This window comes from Chiloscyllium plagiosum, chromosome 1 (genome assembly GCF_004010195.1).
Source record: "Chiloscyllium plagiosum isolate BGI_BamShark_2017 chromosome 1, ASM401019v2, whole genome shotgun sequence".
In the NCBI taxonomy this organism is placed as follows: Eukaryota; Metazoa; Chordata; class Chondrichthyes; order Orectolobiformes; family Hemiscylliidae; genus Chiloscyllium; species Chiloscyllium plagiosum.
Window position 1 is genome coordinate 85264185 of NC_057710.1, and position 19181 is coordinate 85283365.

The 19181-nt window shown below is 39.4% G+C and overlaps 1 protein-coding gene across 3 annotated transcripts in view; it reads left to right on the plus strand.

The window, feature by feature from the left end:
• aasdh (aminoadipate-semialdehyde dehydrogenase) overlaps positions 1-19181 on the plus strand; it is a 47275-nt gene that overhangs the window by 8824 nt on the left and 19270 nt on the right. For all 3 annotated transcript variants that reach the window (XM_043690440.1, XM_043690450.1, XM_043690458.1), the window contains 5 exons: positions 5062-5254; positions 9018-9262; positions 9634-9740; positions 10855-11027; positions 16334-16553. In XM_043690440.1, coding sequence (XP_043546375.1) covers positions 5062-5254; positions 9018-9262; positions 9634-9740; positions 10855-11027; positions 16334-16553 — 938 coding nt within the window. The remainder of the gene's footprint in view (positions 1-5061; positions 5255-9017; positions 9263-9633; positions 9741-10854; positions 11028-16333; positions 16554-19181) is intronic.

The window sequence follows — 19181 nt, forward strand, 5'->3', positions numbered from 1 at the left end:
ATAATGCAATAAGCTTCAATCTGCAATTTGAGAGGGAGAGGGTACAGTCGGAAGTGACAGTACTTCTGTTGAATAAAGGGAACTATGGAGCTATGAGGGAGGAGCTGGCCAAAGTTCAATTGTGCAATACCTTAGCAGGGATGACCGTGGAGGAACAATGGCGGATATTTCTGTGTATAATGCAGAAGTTGCAGGATCAGTTCATTCCTAAAAGGAAGAAAGATCCCAGGAGGAGGCATGGGCGGCTGTGGCTGATGAGGGAAGTAAAGAAACATATAAAGTTAAAAGAGAAAAAGTATAACATAGCTAAGATAAGTGGAAAAACTGAGGACTGGAAAGCTTTTAAAGAGCAACAGAGGATTACTAAGAAGGAAATACGCAGAGGAAAAATGAGATATGAAGGTTAACTGGCCAATAATGAGTGGTGGGGGCATGGAATGCGCTGCCTGTGGGAGTGGTAGAGTCAGAATCTTTGGTGACCTTTAAGCGGCAATTGGATAGGTACATGGATGGGTGCTTAAGCTAGGACAAATGTTCGGCACAACGTCGTGGGCCACAGGGCCTGTTCTGTGCTGTATTGTTCTATGTTCTATGTACACTCAAGGGAGTGAATCGTCAAGGAATACTTTTGCTGAAGATGAGGAACATGTTTCCAGAAACCAGCAGAAATTTCCAGAGAAACTCTGGTCTGGCAGCACCTCTGGAGAGAGAAAAACAAAGTTAATGTTTCATGTCCAGTGACTCCTTTTTTTTTTGTCAAGGCTGAATATGACTACTGTTAGTGGGGCAAATTGGCACCAGAGGGTTGGGGATACAGGAAATTGCAGTGGGGTTCAGGGACGAAAAAACTAAAAGAGGGCTGTGGGTGGAAAAGGAGTCTGCAACAGAAGTGCAATGGGCAGGAGTGCATTAGATGTTGGGAGTGGAAGAACACAATTGGGCTGCAAGAGGAATGGAGTGGGGCAGAGAAACGAGACTGGGAGCATGCATGGTGGGTGGGCGAGAGAGAGGCTGCAAACGTTTCATAGAAATTAATGACTTGGTTGAGGAAAATGAATGTACTGGTGCCAAGTTTGCAAAGACACAAATATAAGGGGGAAGGGAAGTGTGAGGATGACCGTGTTTGCAGAGGGATATAGACATATTAAGTTAGTGAGCAAAAACTTGACAGATGGATTATGATGTAGAGAAATATGAGTTAATGGGCAGTTGATAGATTATGAACTGATTCTGTCCTTGAGTACATTTGCAAGTCTATTTGTATGTAAGTCAAAACAGAGTGCAAGATAATGTAAAATAGCTGTTTGTAAATATGAGGAAACATTCACATGTCTGGTATTTAAAATTAAGATGTGGATGTGCCAGTGTTGGACTGGGGTGGACAAAGTTAAAGATCACACAACACCAGGTCATAGTCGAACAGGTTTATTTAAAAGTGTAAGCTTTCAGAGCACTGCTCCTTCGTCATGTAGCTAATGAGGCAGGATCATAGGAAACAATTTATAGTAAAACATCAAAGTGACATACAACTGATGCGATGTATTGAACAAACAGATTGCTGTTAAGTCTCTAACCACTTAGAATTGTTTGCAGGTTTCAATTCATTAATATATAAATCCAAACATTTTAAAATAAAAAGTGACAGCTCAACTCAGGTAATGCATTGAAGGTGTAAGGTTGGACTCTGTCTGTATTCCAACCTTGAACCAGACCGTATTTGTTTCCAAAGTAGGAATTTATAAAACTACCTGACTACTGACTGACTACCTTCAGAGCGTGTGCTTTTTGAACAAAATACAATGTAACTGCAAATACAAATTCGCCCCATAGATTTGCATGTGAGTGTGAGAGAGGGAGAGAGGGAGAGAGAGAGAGAGATTGTGTGTGTGTGAGAGAGAGAGAGTGAACGTGTATGCATATGTGCACAATTGTGACAGTGTATCTGTCTGAGAGGGTGTGCGTGTGTATCTGAGAGAGGGTGTATGTGTGTGTGTGTGTTTATAGAGTAGTGGGGTCACCTGTCATGTGACATGAGTCCAAGATCCCGATTGATTAGATTAGATTAGATTACATACAGTGTGGAAACAGGCCCTTCGGCCCAACAAGTCCACACCGACCCGGTGAAGCGCAACCCACCCATACCCCTACATTTACCCCTTCACCTAACACTACGGGCAATTTAGCATGGCCAATTCACCTGACCTGCACATCTTTGGATTGTGGGAGAAAACCGGAGCCATTCCCAACTTGGCTTTCAGCCTCTGCTTGGCAACCCTGTGTATTCTGAAGTCCGCCTTGGAGGATGGTCACCCAAAGATCTGAGGCCGAATGTCCTTGAATGCTGAACTGTTCCCGACTGGGAGGGAACATTGCTGTCTGCTGATGTATGGCGTCCGTTCATCCATTACTGTAGCGTCTGCTTGGTCTCCCCATTGTACTATGCCTTGGGAAATTCTTGGCTGCAGTGTTTGAGATAGACAAACCTCTCTATGGGATCTCGTTCATAGGTCAGATGTTCATAAACTGGGGACTGTCTGTATGCACTTTGGCAGGATGAGTAGAAGCCTGCGTATTTATTTATGTGGGGAAAGACTATAGAAGACAGAAAACAATAGGATTTGGTAGTGCTAGTCCATGAATCATAAAAAGTTCATCCAACTTCAGCATTTAAAGGGAAGGCAAATGGATTGTTGGCCTTCATTTGGGAATGGAATGTAAAAGTAGGGAGCAAGAACTGAAATTGGAGAAATTCAACAGGTCTGGCAACATCTGTAGAGAGAAAGCGGAGTTAACATTTCAGGTGCAGTGACCATTCTTCAAAAGTCACTCTGGAGAAAGCTCACTACACTGATAAGATGTATGGAAGAATGGCCCTTTTTATGGTGATTAAGGTTGGGAGGTGGGTGGGAGGCAGGCTGCAAGGTTGGGAGCTACAGTTTGATTTTATTGTCATGTGTCCTCAAGAACAAAATACAAGAGTATAGTGGAAAGTATATGTTACCACGTAAGGTGCCATTTTGCGTATAAGCATCATAATAAGGCAGAAATAAAGAACAAAGTTAAAAGTTAAGCATTACAGTAATTGTAATAAAGTGTGAAACATACAAAGTAAAATTAGAAGTTACATATTGCAGACCTTCTTAGTTTTAAGTTCAAATATTAGTCTCTCTCAAGCGCTTGGCCATTGGCAAAAGTGCACTTCAAGAAATCATCTCAAGATTGGAAGTCCATGCTGAGACCATGTTGGGCTGATCAACTGCCATACCAAACCAATTTGGGGTACTGGCAAGGGAAGACGATTACAAAAAATTGAGGAACAGTTTTAAATCTGACAACCAACCCTACTATACATCCTGGGAGTTACCATTGACCAGAAACTCAATTGTAGTTGCCATATAAACACAGCAGGTCAGAGGCAAGGAATAAAGTCGCGATTAACTAACCACTTGACTTCCAAAGCCTTTCTTCATGTATAAGGCACAAATTAGGAACATAATGGAATACTTCCCACTTACCTGGGTGAGTGCCGCTCCAACAGCACTCTGAACGCCATCTAGGACAAAGCAGCCTGCTCGGTTGGCACCATATCTACTCCACCACCACTCAGTAGCAGTAATGTTACAAGATGCTGTGCAGAAATCTGCTGAAGATTCTTAGACAGCATTTTCCAAATGCATGAGCACTTCCATCTGGAAGGACATGGACAGCAGGTTCATGGGAACACCACTATTTACAAGTTCCCCTCCAAGCCACTCAGCATCCTGATTTAGAAGTATTTTGCCATCCCTTCACTGTCACTGCATCAAAATTCTGGAATTCCCTCCTTAAGGGCATTTCTGGACCTCAACTCTTGAAGAAGGAGATGGAGAATACTGCTGGCCAGCCAGCGATACCTACATCCCGTAAGTGAATTAAAATAAACTAATTGGAAGCCAGAAAAACGTGAAGTCTCTGAGATACATTCCTTACAAATTGGGTCTCTAGCATAAGACTGCATATGTTGAATTCCAATATGTGGAAAAGTGGTGAATTCTAGTGTAATGAACACTGTGAATTGTTAAATTTAAATCTGGCACACAGTGAAAAGGGCAGTAATTAGCAGGTTAACATCTTCAAAATTTGTGTATTTGCAACGGAAACACATTTAGTTGTGACCTTATAAATATGTGGAAGATGTGGAGGTGTCAGTTACTTTAAAAAAAACTTTTCCAACTTACGCCTGTTGTGTTTTGCCAATTTAATTTTGTATCTAGTAAATTAACACTTTTGTGTTGAGACCACCAGGTACCAGTTGCCATTTTCAAATGTTCCAAAGTCTAGACCTGGGGTTCACTGGTGGAGAGAGGGAAGTTCTTTACCCTGCAGTTCTCCATTGCTAGAGGGAAGACTCCAGCAGGACAATTTATTGTAAAGTAAAGCTCGTCTGCCTCCAAATTAGAGAATACCTTACAATGTATATAATACTTAACAGACACAGAAAGTAATCCCAAACAAAATTTTCAGTTATGCAAAGAGAGTTGGTCTAAAGGGTACTGAGTCCTAGTTTTATGTTTATAATCCGGGCTAACATCAGGTGACCTGCTTGTTGAATAAATTGCTAGGAAAGGTGGTTGGGTCCAACATATTGAGTGTATTTAAGGTGCAGTTAAATATTGAAATAAGAAAATGGTAGGTTTGAGAATTTGGGAAGATGAGAACTGTCAGGTTGAAGGTTTTTTTTTCATCTGCCTTGTTATCTTGTCCCTGTATCATTATTAAGCTGCTAGTTTTAAGAGATTTCATTGTTTGTTTGGAAGAGCTTTATCAAATCATGGGTGCAGCTAAAGCAGCTTATAGTTTGGATAAGTGGGCACATAAGACCAGATTGGAACAAGAGCTCAATTATGTTCACATTGTTTTATTAATAATTTATTTCGTCTTCCAAATTACGTAGTCAAATCATTGTTCCGACCCTAACTTACTTTCACAACATTCACTGTGACCTTTTTATTTATAATTGCAAACTTATAATTGTTCTTTTGCTTTTTTGTACTATATTTAAAGTTTCTTTTTATTTTACAGGACTATTTTCAAGGTTTCATCAGATGATATAATTTTTATGGCTTCCCCTCTGACTTTTGACCCCTCTGTTGTTGAAATGTTTGTTGCACTGAGCAGTGGAGCTACGCTGCTCATTGTTCCCCCAGTGATTAAAAGGATGCCAAAGACATTAGCCAACATACTTTTTAACCATCACAAAGTTTCTATTATGCAGGTATGGTGCTAAAGGTCAATTTAGAGATTTGCACATTGTTTTCAAAAGTAATGTTCCATTAGTTATATAAACTGTTTCCCAAAGTAATGGTTTTCTGTCTAAGGAGTTGAGGTTTTATGGCTGACCAAAACAGAAAGGTCAGTAGAATACTGCCAGTTGGTAATGCATATACCAAGTATAGAACTGAACCATGAGGCCAGATTTTGACTGAACTAGGGGACTCCATGAGCCTTTAAAATGGTGGCAAGGACCCAGATTTGGATGTCTGACCACCCTTCCGATGAAGCCATCCTCATTGGTAGAAGAAATAGGGTATAGTCTGATTCAATATGCATACGTAGAATAGTAACCTGCTAGGACATTGACAAATACTGCAGAGATTAAATAGGTGCAGTTTTCGTTGCTGCGAATGGATCAAATCAGCAGTGATGACTTTATGAGCAAGTTGTAAAAGCTTATGAATGGCTCCAAAAGGTTTGTTTTCCTTGTGCAGAGTTCAGCCAGGTTAAGTTTTAAAATTAGAAGCTTTACTTCACAAATGAAGGTTTGTGCCAGGCTAGAAGGGGAGGCGGTGGAGTAGTGGTACAGTCACTGGATTAGTAATCCACAGTCCCAGGTCAGTGGGAAATTTGAATTCAGTAAACATCTGGAATTAAAATCTAGCCCAGTGGTGACCATGTAACCGGTGTCAATTATCGTAGTCATCCATCTGCCTCACTAATGTCCTTGAAGAAAGGAAATCTGTTGCCCTTACCTGATCTGATCTACATTTGCACTGTAGTTGATTTTTAAACATCCCTCTGGGCAATAAATGTTGGCCTAGCCAGTGACACCAACATCTCATAAATGATTTAAAAAATAAGGCTAAGGTAGGAGGTGAAGTTTGAGAAACAAATTGGAAGGGTATACTTTTGATGCCTTGGATTATTCTTGTCTTCTCCCAACCAAGTGAGACATGAGGCAGATTGTTAGGCTTACTTTTACGGCAGCATTTACTGCAAATTGTGCAGTGAAGGAACAAAGTGGGAAAACAATTGATTATGTATCATCCTACAAATGAATGATTGCAAAAGAGCTGCGGCAGAAACATGTGGCCAGAGGAAGGGGACCCAGCTAGTAGTTTTCAAGCAACTACAGTGCATAACAGGAAGGAACACCTGGAAGAGGCAATATTAACCTGAAGGAATGGTGTACCATCTCCAAAGCAGTTATCTCGACATGACTGAGCATTAGCGAAAGCTCCAAGTTTCAAGAGGAATGATTGGAGAGATATGTACCATAATGGAGGACGATTTTGCATCACACTTGAACTGATTTGTGGCTGCTGTCTGTTGTAATGAATTTCGTTGTTGCCGTCAATTTCTATATGGCCTATCCTTGCAGGAGCATCTCAATTAGCTGCCGAACAATGAAACACGCTGGTGCTGATGTATTTGTTGTTTGGGTGGGAGAACAGATCATACTTATGAGAATGTGGATGTCATGGCAGCAGAAGACCATGGGCATTACCTCTATAGTCAGCTTTTCACAAATTCAAGAAATACTAGATTTTACCCAAATGGCTACAAGGATACCACTGCAGCAGCTGCGAACATCTGTGAATAGAAAAGCATTCCACTCTAATTAATGTCTAGCTAGTGTGTGATCACAAACATGCATATTTCCCCAGCAGCTGCCATGGTCATTTCATTCTGAGGTACTCACACCTGCTGCACCTTGTCCAGTCCAAACCTTAGGTCTTTACTTGGCTTTTGGGGGATAAGTGTAACCATTAAGAAATTGACTGAAGGCTGTTCCCCAACATTTATATTAACAACAGCTGTTTGCAGGCAAATGTCATAATTGGACAGGACATTGTCGTACGTGCATTCAGAGGTGCTAAGGATAGTTATTTTTTGATGTGTACTTTATAATATGGTGCAGTGGAACGGATTTACATCAAAGGTGAATCCACTGGCTTCTGGACCAAAGGTACTAGAGGAGAAGGACTTCATCATGGTTTTGAGCTAAGGACAGGAAAAGAGAATATGTAATTGTTGACCCAAAGATTCTAAAGGACAATGTGGTCATAAAACCATTTAAGTTCCATTACGTTCGTAAGTCTAGAAAATGAAATAACCTTCCTCTCTTCTACTCTTCAAGTATTTATTTGCTAGAAGTCTGTTCAGTTCCCTTGAATCGATTGCTAACAACCTTCATTGAATGGTCTTGTTACATTCTGGATAGTTTTCAACATATTCTTAAGCCTTAAATAAAATTATTTTGAATGTAAATTATCTGGCTGCCATTCCTCTTCTGATCTTAAACACATTGCCTTTGATTTCAGAGTTTGATGTAAAACATATTATTCTTCAGTTTGTTTTTTGATTTTGCTGCTTTCCATAATTCAAAAAGCTATTCTTTCAGAATGTTCTTGTTAATTTTAGAAACTCCCAGTTTTCATAATATTTCAAGGTGGTTCAGATGGCATGTTTTACTTACCTATTATCCTTCTATAACAATGTAAACTTCAGAACTTAATGGATTGAAACAATAGCAAAAACATTTTTTTTAAATGAACTGTTTCCCAAGATTAAAGGGAGAAGGAGAAGCTGTTTTAAAGGAATTAAAAGCAGCGTGCGAATTAACCATCTCTGGGAAGGTGGGGTTACAGGAACATGAACAAGCTGGTTCCTGGGAGAGAGGAGATAACATTGCTTGATAACCTACTTCTTCATGATGAATGGCCAATTATTTCTGCAGGCACCTTTAATGTCCTGAAGTAAATTATGTTTCAAACACAGTTAAGGCTGAACGTAATAAGGAACATAGGTGCTACTTTGCATAAGAAGGCAAGCTACAAATTTGAGGGCTCCAGAACTGTAATAAATGTTGGGGATGAAAGAATCTATTGAATCATCAATAATATCACAGCACACATTTGAAAGAAAGAAAATTATAAGAATCCAACACCAGAACAGTTCAGTAGCAAAACTTTGAAGAACAACGATGAACAACTAGATCAAACCCTGGAGACTTACAGTGACAGACAATGTTGGTGGAATCATAGTTAAGTTCCAACATTTAATTTGGTAATAACCAAGATGAGATGGGAGCCTTAACTTGCTTACTTGAGGGGTCTTATTTTGGTTGTGCGATTTCTTAGTAAATAGCTAAATTAAAGGTAACTTGTAATGATGTATTCACAACACTTCCCTGTATCCTTTCTAAAACCAAGATGCTTCCACTACTGCTCTGTTATCTCAAAATTACTACCTGGTACCTGTGATCTCTCCTCTGGATATGCATTTCAGGATATTGCTTGTCCTTATTACTTTTACGTGATGATGGTCTCAGTAATCCATCTGACTCTAGATTCTTTCTGTGTTGTGTCCTGCAAACTACAATCATTTATCTTCTATCTTTCTGACCAATTGCTGTTTGAAATCTATTTGCTCATTCAATCTACATTGAATAATATTTGCAACTAGTGATAGTGTGAGGGTAGGCTTAGCTGTGATGTCCACTCAAGTCAAATAGTGCGCTGATATTACCTAAGATTACATAAGGAATAACCACTTAGGAAAGAAAAGGTTGCCACAAGTTTTGGAGGTGAAGCTCAGCAGGACCCTGCATTCTCAGGAAAGAATGGAAAATTATGGGAATTTATGTGTAAATAGGCTAAATATATAATTATAAGTAAATAAACTAAATATATTTTACAGAGTTCAATCTTTTTGTTGTCAATCTTGGATTAATATGGCAGTTTAATTTCTTTCCCTAGGCCACCCCAACATTGATCAAATGGTTTGGATCAGAAATTTTAACATCAGTTGTACTTTCAGCCAGTACTTCACTACGTGTATTAGCACTAGGGGGCGAAGCATTTCCTTCACTGAGTGTACTCAAATGTTGGCGAGGAGAAGGCAACAAAACTGAAATTTTCAATCTTTATGGGATTACAGAAGTATCAAGTTGGGCTACATTTTACAAAATTCCTGAAGAAAGTCTGCGTGATGCCACTCAGTTGTAAGTCTGTTTAATCTCTTCATGAAAAGAAAACGCATGAACCTTCACTGTGATTCATAGTGAATTAATTTATTTCATGCTGTCATTACTACTTTTACTTACGTAGCAATTTGTGAAAACAGGATTGTCTTTTGTGCAAAAAGGTGAATAATCTCTTAATTTGTTCTGGTTGTATTGGTTGGGTGTTGTATATTGCCCAGCTGCATCAGTAGTTATCTCACCATTGTGACTGCAGGTATCAGTTGTACTTTGGAGGAAGCAGTCCTGCATCTAGGTTTAGTCCATAAGAGTCAGTAATGTTGGTAAATTCTGGAAATAGCCAGCATCTTAACTGGTGTGAGAATGAATTGTTACCTGTGTTTACGTTTTAGACATGAAGAGTGTGTACCTTTGGGACTCCCACTTTTGGGAACTGTTTTGGATGTTGTGGATAACTCTGGTCAGGTAGTCCAAGAAGGAAAAGGACAAGTTTTCATAGGTAATGATTTTTCCTTTGTAGCTTCATAACACAAAAAACATGTTCTTGACTTTGTTCCTTTTGGGAGGCTAGAGGTTTTAAATAAAATTCTGAAAAATCTCAATAATTAAACATCCGATTTGATTATATTTACATTTTTACTAGCTTTGACTAAGATCTTTTTAAGAATGGGAAATATTTTTTTTAACCTGGCTGAAGACATCTATTTTCAAACTTGGGTAAATTGACTCCATATTCCCCAGGCTTATCAAAATCTAGAACTCTCCTGTAAGAAATCTCACTGTTCCATGGAGAACACAGTTTCCTGCTTTGATTTTAAAATTAAATTTGCAAGTTTATTTAGTCCTCTGATGTTTATATTTCTGAAGTAACAGCCACCACAATAGTAAATGCAATAAAAATAGAAAATTATGAACTAAATTAAGAAACATTAAATGAAACAGGTTTACTAATATATGGAATGGTTTCAGGTAGCTACAGAAAACGCAATTCTATCGCTGCCTTGTTTCAATTTGCACTCAGAATTCTAATTGAACTTTTAACCAAAGAGGAAACTATAACTTTTCAAATCATTAAATAGCTTATAATTTTGAAGAACGGCAAGTGCCACTAAATGTGACATAAGCTGTATTTGATGTGTTCATAAGTGAGACAACAAAAATATATATTTAGTTCACATAGGTATTTATTTAATAGCTGTGACAAAATGAAGCTCTGAGGATCAGGCTTCAACAGTGGAATAGGATCTAGAGTGTCATAACTGTATATGACGATGTCAATAGAGGGGGCTTTCTGGTTCTTTGCTTTGGTTGCAACTCTGCAGTGGCTAAAGTGAGAATGTGTCAGCAGAATGGCAGTCTCTGTTCTTTTATAAAAGACTAAAAGTATTTTAAACAACTTAACTGCTATCTTTAGTGTTACGGGAGATGTATATCTGTGGGTAAACCCCAGGAGACCACAGAATTCAGTTTCAGATTCACAATTTTGATCAGATCAAAGCTGTCATTGTTGAGTAGAGCACATTTGCCTCACCCATTCACTTGGTATCCATTATAATTATAGGACACAGATATTTTAACTAATTATCTATTATATATGTAATATTCATTAACAGGTGGTAAAGAGCGTGTATGTTTTCTTGATGATGAAAAAGATGTGTGTCCAGGTACAATGAGAGCCACTGGGGACTGGGTAATCATTAAAGATGGACACATGTATTACGTAGGACGTCAGGACAACCAGATTAAACGTCATGGGAAACGTGTGAATCTTGAAAGAATCCAGCAGGTAATTTTGCAGTTAAATCACAGTTATAATGAATGTGATAAAAGTAACTGTAGTAATAGTTGCTGAAATTGTAGGCCACAATTTCAATTTGGAATATGAAGAAGCCATTAAATTAAAGCATCTGTTTGACTTATTTATTGAGCACAAACATGGGACTGGGTTAGGACTAAGCTATGCATTTTTAAAAATAAAATCAGTAGGTCATATGAGAAGTGGGCTTCTTCATATTTAACAGCATTCGAGATCTGGCAAAACATGATGGCATCTATTCAGAATTATCTAGTTTTCTTCTTTGATCTGATTTTCTATCAAAACTCAATCTAAAGAGAATTTTATTTATCTCGAATGGGTCATGTATTTCAAATAGGTATTTGCTTTGATGGCAAACAGTTATCGCCATTCACACAACATTTTAAAATCCTGAGTTCAAAGGAAGGGTCATGTAACCCAAAACATTGACTCTGATTTCTTTCCACAGATGTTGTTAGACCTGCTGAGCTTTCTCAGCAATTTCTGTTTTTGAATCTAATTTGCAGCAACCACAGTTCTTTCTGTCTTTATTCTAAAGTCCCGTGTTGGTGGGAACATATGACCCAAGAGCAGAAGTAGGCTAGAATTAGAATATCCTTTAAAGTCACGTGTACTGAACTACAGAAGTACAGTGAAAAGTTTTAAGGTGTCATCTCTTATCGTAAAAAGTACACAGGTACAAATCTTAAATACAAAAGAGGAATAAAAAGAAATGTAGTTGCATTACTTTATAGTGATTCATTGTATAAGTTAGAAATGTGTCATAGTTAAAAGGATAGCCCCTCGAGCCTGCTCCACCATTCAATAATTTCATGGCTAGATGCTCGTAATCTTAAATCTACATTCTTGCCTATCCCCAAAAAGCTTTCAATCTTTGCTCAATAAGAATCTACCTCTGCCTTAAAAATATTCTGCTTTAATTACTTTTTCAGGTATCCTAAAGACTTAGGAGGAAACAAAATTCACCTCATCTCTGTTTTAAATGGGTGACTCTAGATTTTCAGAACCCCTAGTTTTAGATTCTCATGTAAGAAATATTCATTCTTCATCATGAAGAGTCTTGACAGGGTATTTTATAAGTTTCAGTCAAGTTGCCTTTTAGTCTTGTGATGACGCTGCTCCTTTAACAAGGTTGTGTTGTCAGAGGGGTCGTAAATTCAGAGACTCTAGGAGGTCTGGTTTTTATGGGTTTTAGGGCCAGTTTGATTATAGCGAGCAGATACTGCCTCAGGCAAAAGGCTTTCAAGTTTTTTAAAATAAAACACTTGTACAATGAAAGGAGAGTGACCAGTTCTCCCAGCTCAGCTTCTCACTGATTTTGTTTGGGTTTTAGCAGTCTGGTTGTTCAGAGCAACAGTTGGTTTTTTGAGGCTGCTGGTCAAAAAAACAGCTACATGGAAGATATTCTATGCTAAATCCCTCTGACATCTCTTCTGTAAGACCCTGTGTTTGATTTTACCTTTTGTGCCAAGGGGTGTTTATGGGGATTGTTGCAGGAATTTGGAACAGTGTCATTAAATTGGAATAATCTGTTGGGTTTTCAGATAGGTTAAGTTATTCTATATTCTGTTACCTTTTGTTTGTGTTTCATTCAGTAATCTTGCAAATCAGTTCTGTTTTGTTTAAAACAAAGTGGTTGAGCCAGCTGCGTCGCTCCTGAATATCCACTCTACACCTGCTTAAAACAACTAGCAAAGTTATGGTCTGGGCTACTTTCTAGAAATGTTCTGAGGGGGTCTGGCCTGGTCCATAACACTCTTAAAGGCTCCAGCGGACACAACCCTAGTCTTTCAGCCTTTCCTCATGACCTGTCTAATCCTGGTATTAGTCTAGTAAATCTTATCTAAACTACCTCAAATGCATTTATGTCCTTCCTTAAATAAAGTAGCCTTTGCTGACTTCAGCCCCAGTTATGTTTGCCGGCTATGCCAAACAATCCCTCTTCAGTACATACACAGGCACTATTCCCCGCCTCTTCCACCATTACAGCGGTGATTGCATCGGTGCTGCATCCTGCACCCAGGTTGAAATGGAGCAGTTATCGACTTCACCAACAACTTCCACCCTGCCCTTAAATTCTCGGACATTCCCTCCCTCCCCTTTCTTGACCTCTTCAATTCCATCTCTGGTGATAGTCTACGGATGGATGTCTGCTATAAACACAGACTCTCATAACTACCTGGACTACACCTCCTCCCACTCAGTATCCTGTAAGAACTCCATCCCATTTTCCTAATTCCTCCGTCTCCGTTGCATCTGCTTGGATGAGGAGACGTTCCACTCCCAAGCATCCCAGATGTCCGCCTGTTTTAAACAGCATACGTTCCCTCCTTCTGTCATCCGAACAGCCCTTCACCACACCTCCTCCATTCTCTGCTGCATTGCTCTAAACCCCACCCAATCATAATAAAGAAGGGTCCTTCTTGTCCTCACCTTTCACCCCATCAGTCTCTGCATCTAACAGATCATCCTTAAACACTTCTGCCAACTCTAACTAGACCTCACCATAAAGAACATCTTCCCCTCTCCACTCCTGTCTGCCTTCCGCAAGGACCGCTCCCTTCGTCACTCCACACACAAGTTCACACCACACTCCCCACCAATCCTCACCCACCCTGAACTTCCAGTACCTTCCTCTGCAACCATATAAAATTCAAGCCTTCAAGCACACTACCCTTCTCTCCTCCACCCAGTGCCCCAAACAGTCCTTCTAGGTGAGTCAGTGGTTCACCTGCCTCTCCTCCAACCTATTTTACTGTATCCTGTGCTCCCGATGTCTTCTCTACATCGGCGAGACCAAAGGTAAACTAAGGGCACGTTACGCTGAGCATCTCAGCCAGGCCCGCAAGGGCTGACCTGACCTCACAGTCACCTCTCATTTCAGTTCCCCCTCCCATGCCCCCTCCGACATGACCATCTTTGGCCTCCTCCCTTGCCACAGTGAATTAGACAGTAAATTAGAGGAACAACACCTTATTTCCCAACAGCCCAGAGGACTCAACACTGAGTTCTATAATTTCAAATAATCTCCCTTTCCATGCCTCAATTCCCTTTCCAGTCCCTCCTACTCCCTTCCATTCCACTTACTGACCCTCCCTTCCAGCCACCAAGCAGATTCATTCCTCCCATTGACCAACCAGGTTGTTCCCTCTACCTGTGTTCACCTATTGCTACCTCACCACTCTGCCCCTCTCCCCACGTAAAACCCTCTCCCATCTCCTCTTTATCTGCAGCACCCCTCACCTCCATCCCGGTCCTGAAGAAGGATTATACCTAAAACATTGACTTCTCCACCTCCTGCTGCTGCCTGGTTTGCTGTGTTCTTGCAGCCCCTGCTGGTCTATTTTGGATTCCAGCATCTGCAGTTTTTTTTTTGTCTCTGTAGTATTGTACATGTAGTTTCACTAATGCCCTATATAACTGAAACATAAGCCCCTACTTCTATATTCCATTATTCCTGTAATAAATGCTAATATTCCATTTGCTTTCCTAATTGCTAGTTATATGAACTTATTAACCTCTAGCAATTCTTGCAAAGGATACCTAGATGCCTCTGAATTTCAGAGCTCTGCAATCTCTCACCATTCGAGTAATCTGCTTTTTTAAAAATCTCCCTGACAAAGTAAGTAAATTAGCATTTACCCAGATTTTATTCCAATTGCCAGATTTTTACCTATTCGCTAAACGTATCAGTATCTTTTTGAAACTTCATATCCTTTTCAAAACCTGCCATACTGACTATCTTTGCATCATCAGTAAATTTGGCAGCTAAACCTTCTATGAGTAGAGTTCAGGCCTTAGCACTATCCCCTGTGTTTCACTACTTATCAAGCAGAAAAATGACCACCATCCTCTATTGTCTGCTGTCTGTTAGCCAACCAATCCCCACTCTCTATCATTATGCTAACCTCTAAAGCGTGAGCTTTTATTTTCCAAGTAACCTTTTATTTTCCAGGTAACCTTTTGATGTGACACTGTGTCTGATGCCTTCTGGCAATCTACTTTAAGTACATGTACCAGTTCCCCTTTATCCACAACACGTATTAGCTTCCTTGTCTGACACAAGCAGGTTAGAGCTGGCAGTTCAATAGCAACTTTGCTCGTGACTCTCCAAATCCTGTCCACTAACTACAAGGTGAAAATGTGTACTGCAGATGCTGGAGCGCTAACTACAAGTTGCAAGTCAAGAGCTTGTTTGAATCGTCTCAACTTGTCCACAAGAGTAGAGCTCCAACACTCAACCTTTTAAATAATCCAGAGCAGAGCAGCCTGCTTGACTGATGGTGTTTAAAGTGGTGGACAGACTGACTTCTTCTGTCACTGATGCGCAGTGACTATAGTATGTAAACCTAGAAGAGAAAATGCGGTAGCTTATTAAGATTCTTTGACACTACCTAGAAAATCTCTTGCCACCTAGAAAAATAAAGTGACCAGCTTGTGCATCTGCAGGTCACACCATCTAGTGCACAAGCAGTGTGGGGCAGTTCTTATTTATTGGCTGCTCAGGAATGCAGTTATCTAAGGCATCTGCGAACATTAATGCTAGATGAAGGGAGATGCCCAGGCACGTAAATGCAAGACCTCAAGCAAGGCATTACAAAGCAGCCACTGACAATGATTAAGAGCCTGAAAATATTTTTTTATGCTGATGTCTTAGATGTTTTCTCCAATACCCTGATACTGTAATCATTTAACTTTAGCCCTCAATTAATCTGTTTGTGTCACTAGGAAGAGATATAAAGGATAATAAAAAATAATGTCTCTGTAATCTATTATTTGATTTTTTTGAAGGAGCAGTATTAGAATTATAGCAATGGAAATTACAAATAAGTCAGAAACAAAAATTAATAATACTATGACAACATCAGCACACTTTGATCCTTCACTAAATTCAGATTCCTTTTGTTGTGAATTGACAAATTAGTTTATCAAATTAGGGGAAGGGGATGGCCTCGTGTTTTATTGCTAGACTATTAACTCAGGACCCCAGGTAACATTCTTGGGACCTGGGTTTAATTGGATGATGGAGTTTGAATTCAGTAAAAATCTGAATTGCTAACTATGAAACCATCATTAATCGTCAGAAAAATGTTCTTTCTGGAAGGAAACTGCCAGATTTGAATCCAAACCCATAACAATGTGGTTGAATCTTAACTGCCTTCTGGGAATTGGAGATTGGTGATAAATACTGGCCTGGCCAGCAACAGCCACATCCTGTGAATGAATAATTAAAACAAAAAAGTGAATACTAAATGGTGAATTATGTATATTTTTAGGTAGCTGAAAGTTTGAAGCAAGTGGAAGCCTGTGTAGTGGCCAAATGTGACCAAGACAAGCTAATGTTGTTTGTAGTGCCCAAAGGCATTCCTAAGTTACGTAAAGGAGAAACCACAAATTTCTGCAGGGATATCCTTCTTGAACTTGGAAAATACCTCTCTTCCCATGAAATTCCAGACCATGTTTTCCAAATCAATTCAGTACCATTTACAACTCATGGTAAGTAAGCATGAAGTATCAATGAAAAATTCTAAATCTTTTATTTAATTTAGGTACTGTACTTGCTGTCGCAAATGTGACAAAAGTTCTAATTTGCATTGATATGATATTGTAACATTGATCTTCCTTTATGTTAAAATTGTTTGCCACTGTGTGGATATTGAGTTTTGGTCTCCTTCACAACAATCAAAACCAGTTTTTGTTTTGTCTATTGTTTCTGTGTAGTTCTCATTTCAAATTTGTCTCTAACGTACCTTCCACCCAAATGTTTGCATCACTGTATTTCCTGCAAAACAAAACCCAGGATAGAACCTACGTTGTATTTCCCACTTAAAAGGTTTTCCCCTTAGGTAGAGCTTTTGACAATTTTTGTTTAAGTGTTGTGCATTTCACTTCATGGGATTGTTCATTTCTTCAATACTTAACTAGATGTTGTTTGTATATGAACTGAGGCAAATATGAAACTATTTCTTCTGCTAAATCTGGTTTTTGGCTTCCTCTTTTTATGATTATGTCTTTTAGTTTTGTATTAAAATGTGATATCAGTACATTTGCATATTTTATATTTTTGTATTAAACTTAGTCATACAGTCATACAACATTGATACAGGGCTTTCAGCCCATTTTGTCTTTGCCAGCCAACAAACACCAGGCTACACTAATTTATCTGTACATAGTTTACTATGCCCTGCTCACCCAAATGTTTCTTAAAAGTTGTGGAAGTACCTGCCTCCATTAACCTGTCAAGCAGCACATTACATTTGTTCCTCACCTTAAACTTATGCTGTCTGATCTTAGACCCAGCTGCAATGGGTGGAAGAGTCTACACCTTTCATGATTGTGTCTCTCAGTCAGAAACCCTCAGCCTCTTCTGCTCCAAGATAGACACACATAGCCTATCCTGTATTTCTTCATAATTGAGTGTTTTCTTCCCAAGCAACATCCTGGTCACTCTCTGCACCCTCTTCAGTGTAATCATGTCCTTCTAATTAATACGGTGATCAGAACTGCACAGAGGATTCTATCTGTTTTATAAAGTTGTAACAAGACTTCCTTGCTCCTGTATTCTGTACCCGGCTAATGAAGGTAAACATCCCTTATGCAGCTTTCACCACCCTATCTACCTGTACTGATACCTTCAGGGATCTATGGACTTATACACCAAGGTCCCTTTGTTCCTCAAACTTCCCTAGGGATCTGCCATTCATTAGGCATATTCTTCTCTTATTAGACATCTCAAAATTCATCACCATGTAATTATCAGGATTAAATTCAATCTGCCGTTGTTCTGTCCAATTTAACAGCAGATTAATATCAGACTGTAGGCTGAGACTATCCTCCCAATCAACACACAACTGCCTTTTTGATTCCATAGGCACTTACCCTTTTGACCAGCTTTCCACTTGGACCCTTGTCAGGCCTCTGGATAAATCACATCAATTGCACTAACCTTACCAATATATTTAGTTACCTTTTCAAAAAACATAATTAAATTAATCAATGGAGGATTTCCCTGAAACAAATCTGTTGATTATCCTTGATTAATCCCATTTTCCAAGTGTTGATTAATACTGTCCCTCAGAATGTTTTCTAATGATTGCCCTACCACTGACATCAGACTAATTGTTCTATAGTTATCTGGCCTATCGTTGCTGTCCTCTTTGAACAAAGGAATCACAATAACTATCTTCCAGTCATCTGACATTTTGCCTGTGGCCAGCCAAGTATTAAATATCTCTGCCAGGCTCTCCTCATTCCACTCCACCCCTCCCCATTGATCTTTACATGTTTTAGAACCTCTGCTTCCCAACTGAAATCTCTGGTTGCAATGTCTTTCTCCAAATACAGATGAGAAATATTGATTTAAGACCTCACCCATATCTTCCTGCTCCACACACACATTGCCCCTTTGGTCTCGAGTAGGCCCGACTCGTGGCCAGGTCATCCTCTTATTCTTAATATGATTATAAAATGCCTGAGGGTTTTCTGTAATCCTGTCTGCCAAAGATATTTTGTGGTGCCTCTTTGCTCTCCTAATTTCTTTTTTAAGCTATCCCCTACATGCTCTGTTTTTGAAGAGTCTCCCATTTTTAATGAGCTGTACCTGACATATGCTTCCTTTCTTTTTATCAAACTCTTGATATCCCTTGGCATTCAAGGTTCCCTAATCTTGTTGCCCTTGCTGTTCACTCTTAGAGGAACATGCTGGCCTTGAATTCTAAGTGTGCTACTTTTAAAGCTCTCCCACTTTCCAAATGTAACAAGGATATGGAAGATATAGATTGTAGGAAATAGCGGGTGACACCTTGCAAAATGTCCAAATTACAGAGGAGGAAATATGGACTTCAGTAAGGCGTTCGACAAGGTTCCCCATGGGAGACTGATTAGCAAGGTTAGATTTCATGGAATACAGGGAGAACTAGCCATTTGGATACAGAAAGGGCTCAAAGATAGAAGACAGAGGGTAGTGGTGGAGAGTTGTTTTCAGACTGGAGGCCTGTGATCAGTGGAGTGCCACAAGGATCGGTGCTGGGTCCTCTACTTTTTGTCATTTACATAAATGATTTGGATGCGAGCATAAGAGGTACAGTTAGTAAGTTTGCAGATGACACTAAAATTGGAGGTGTA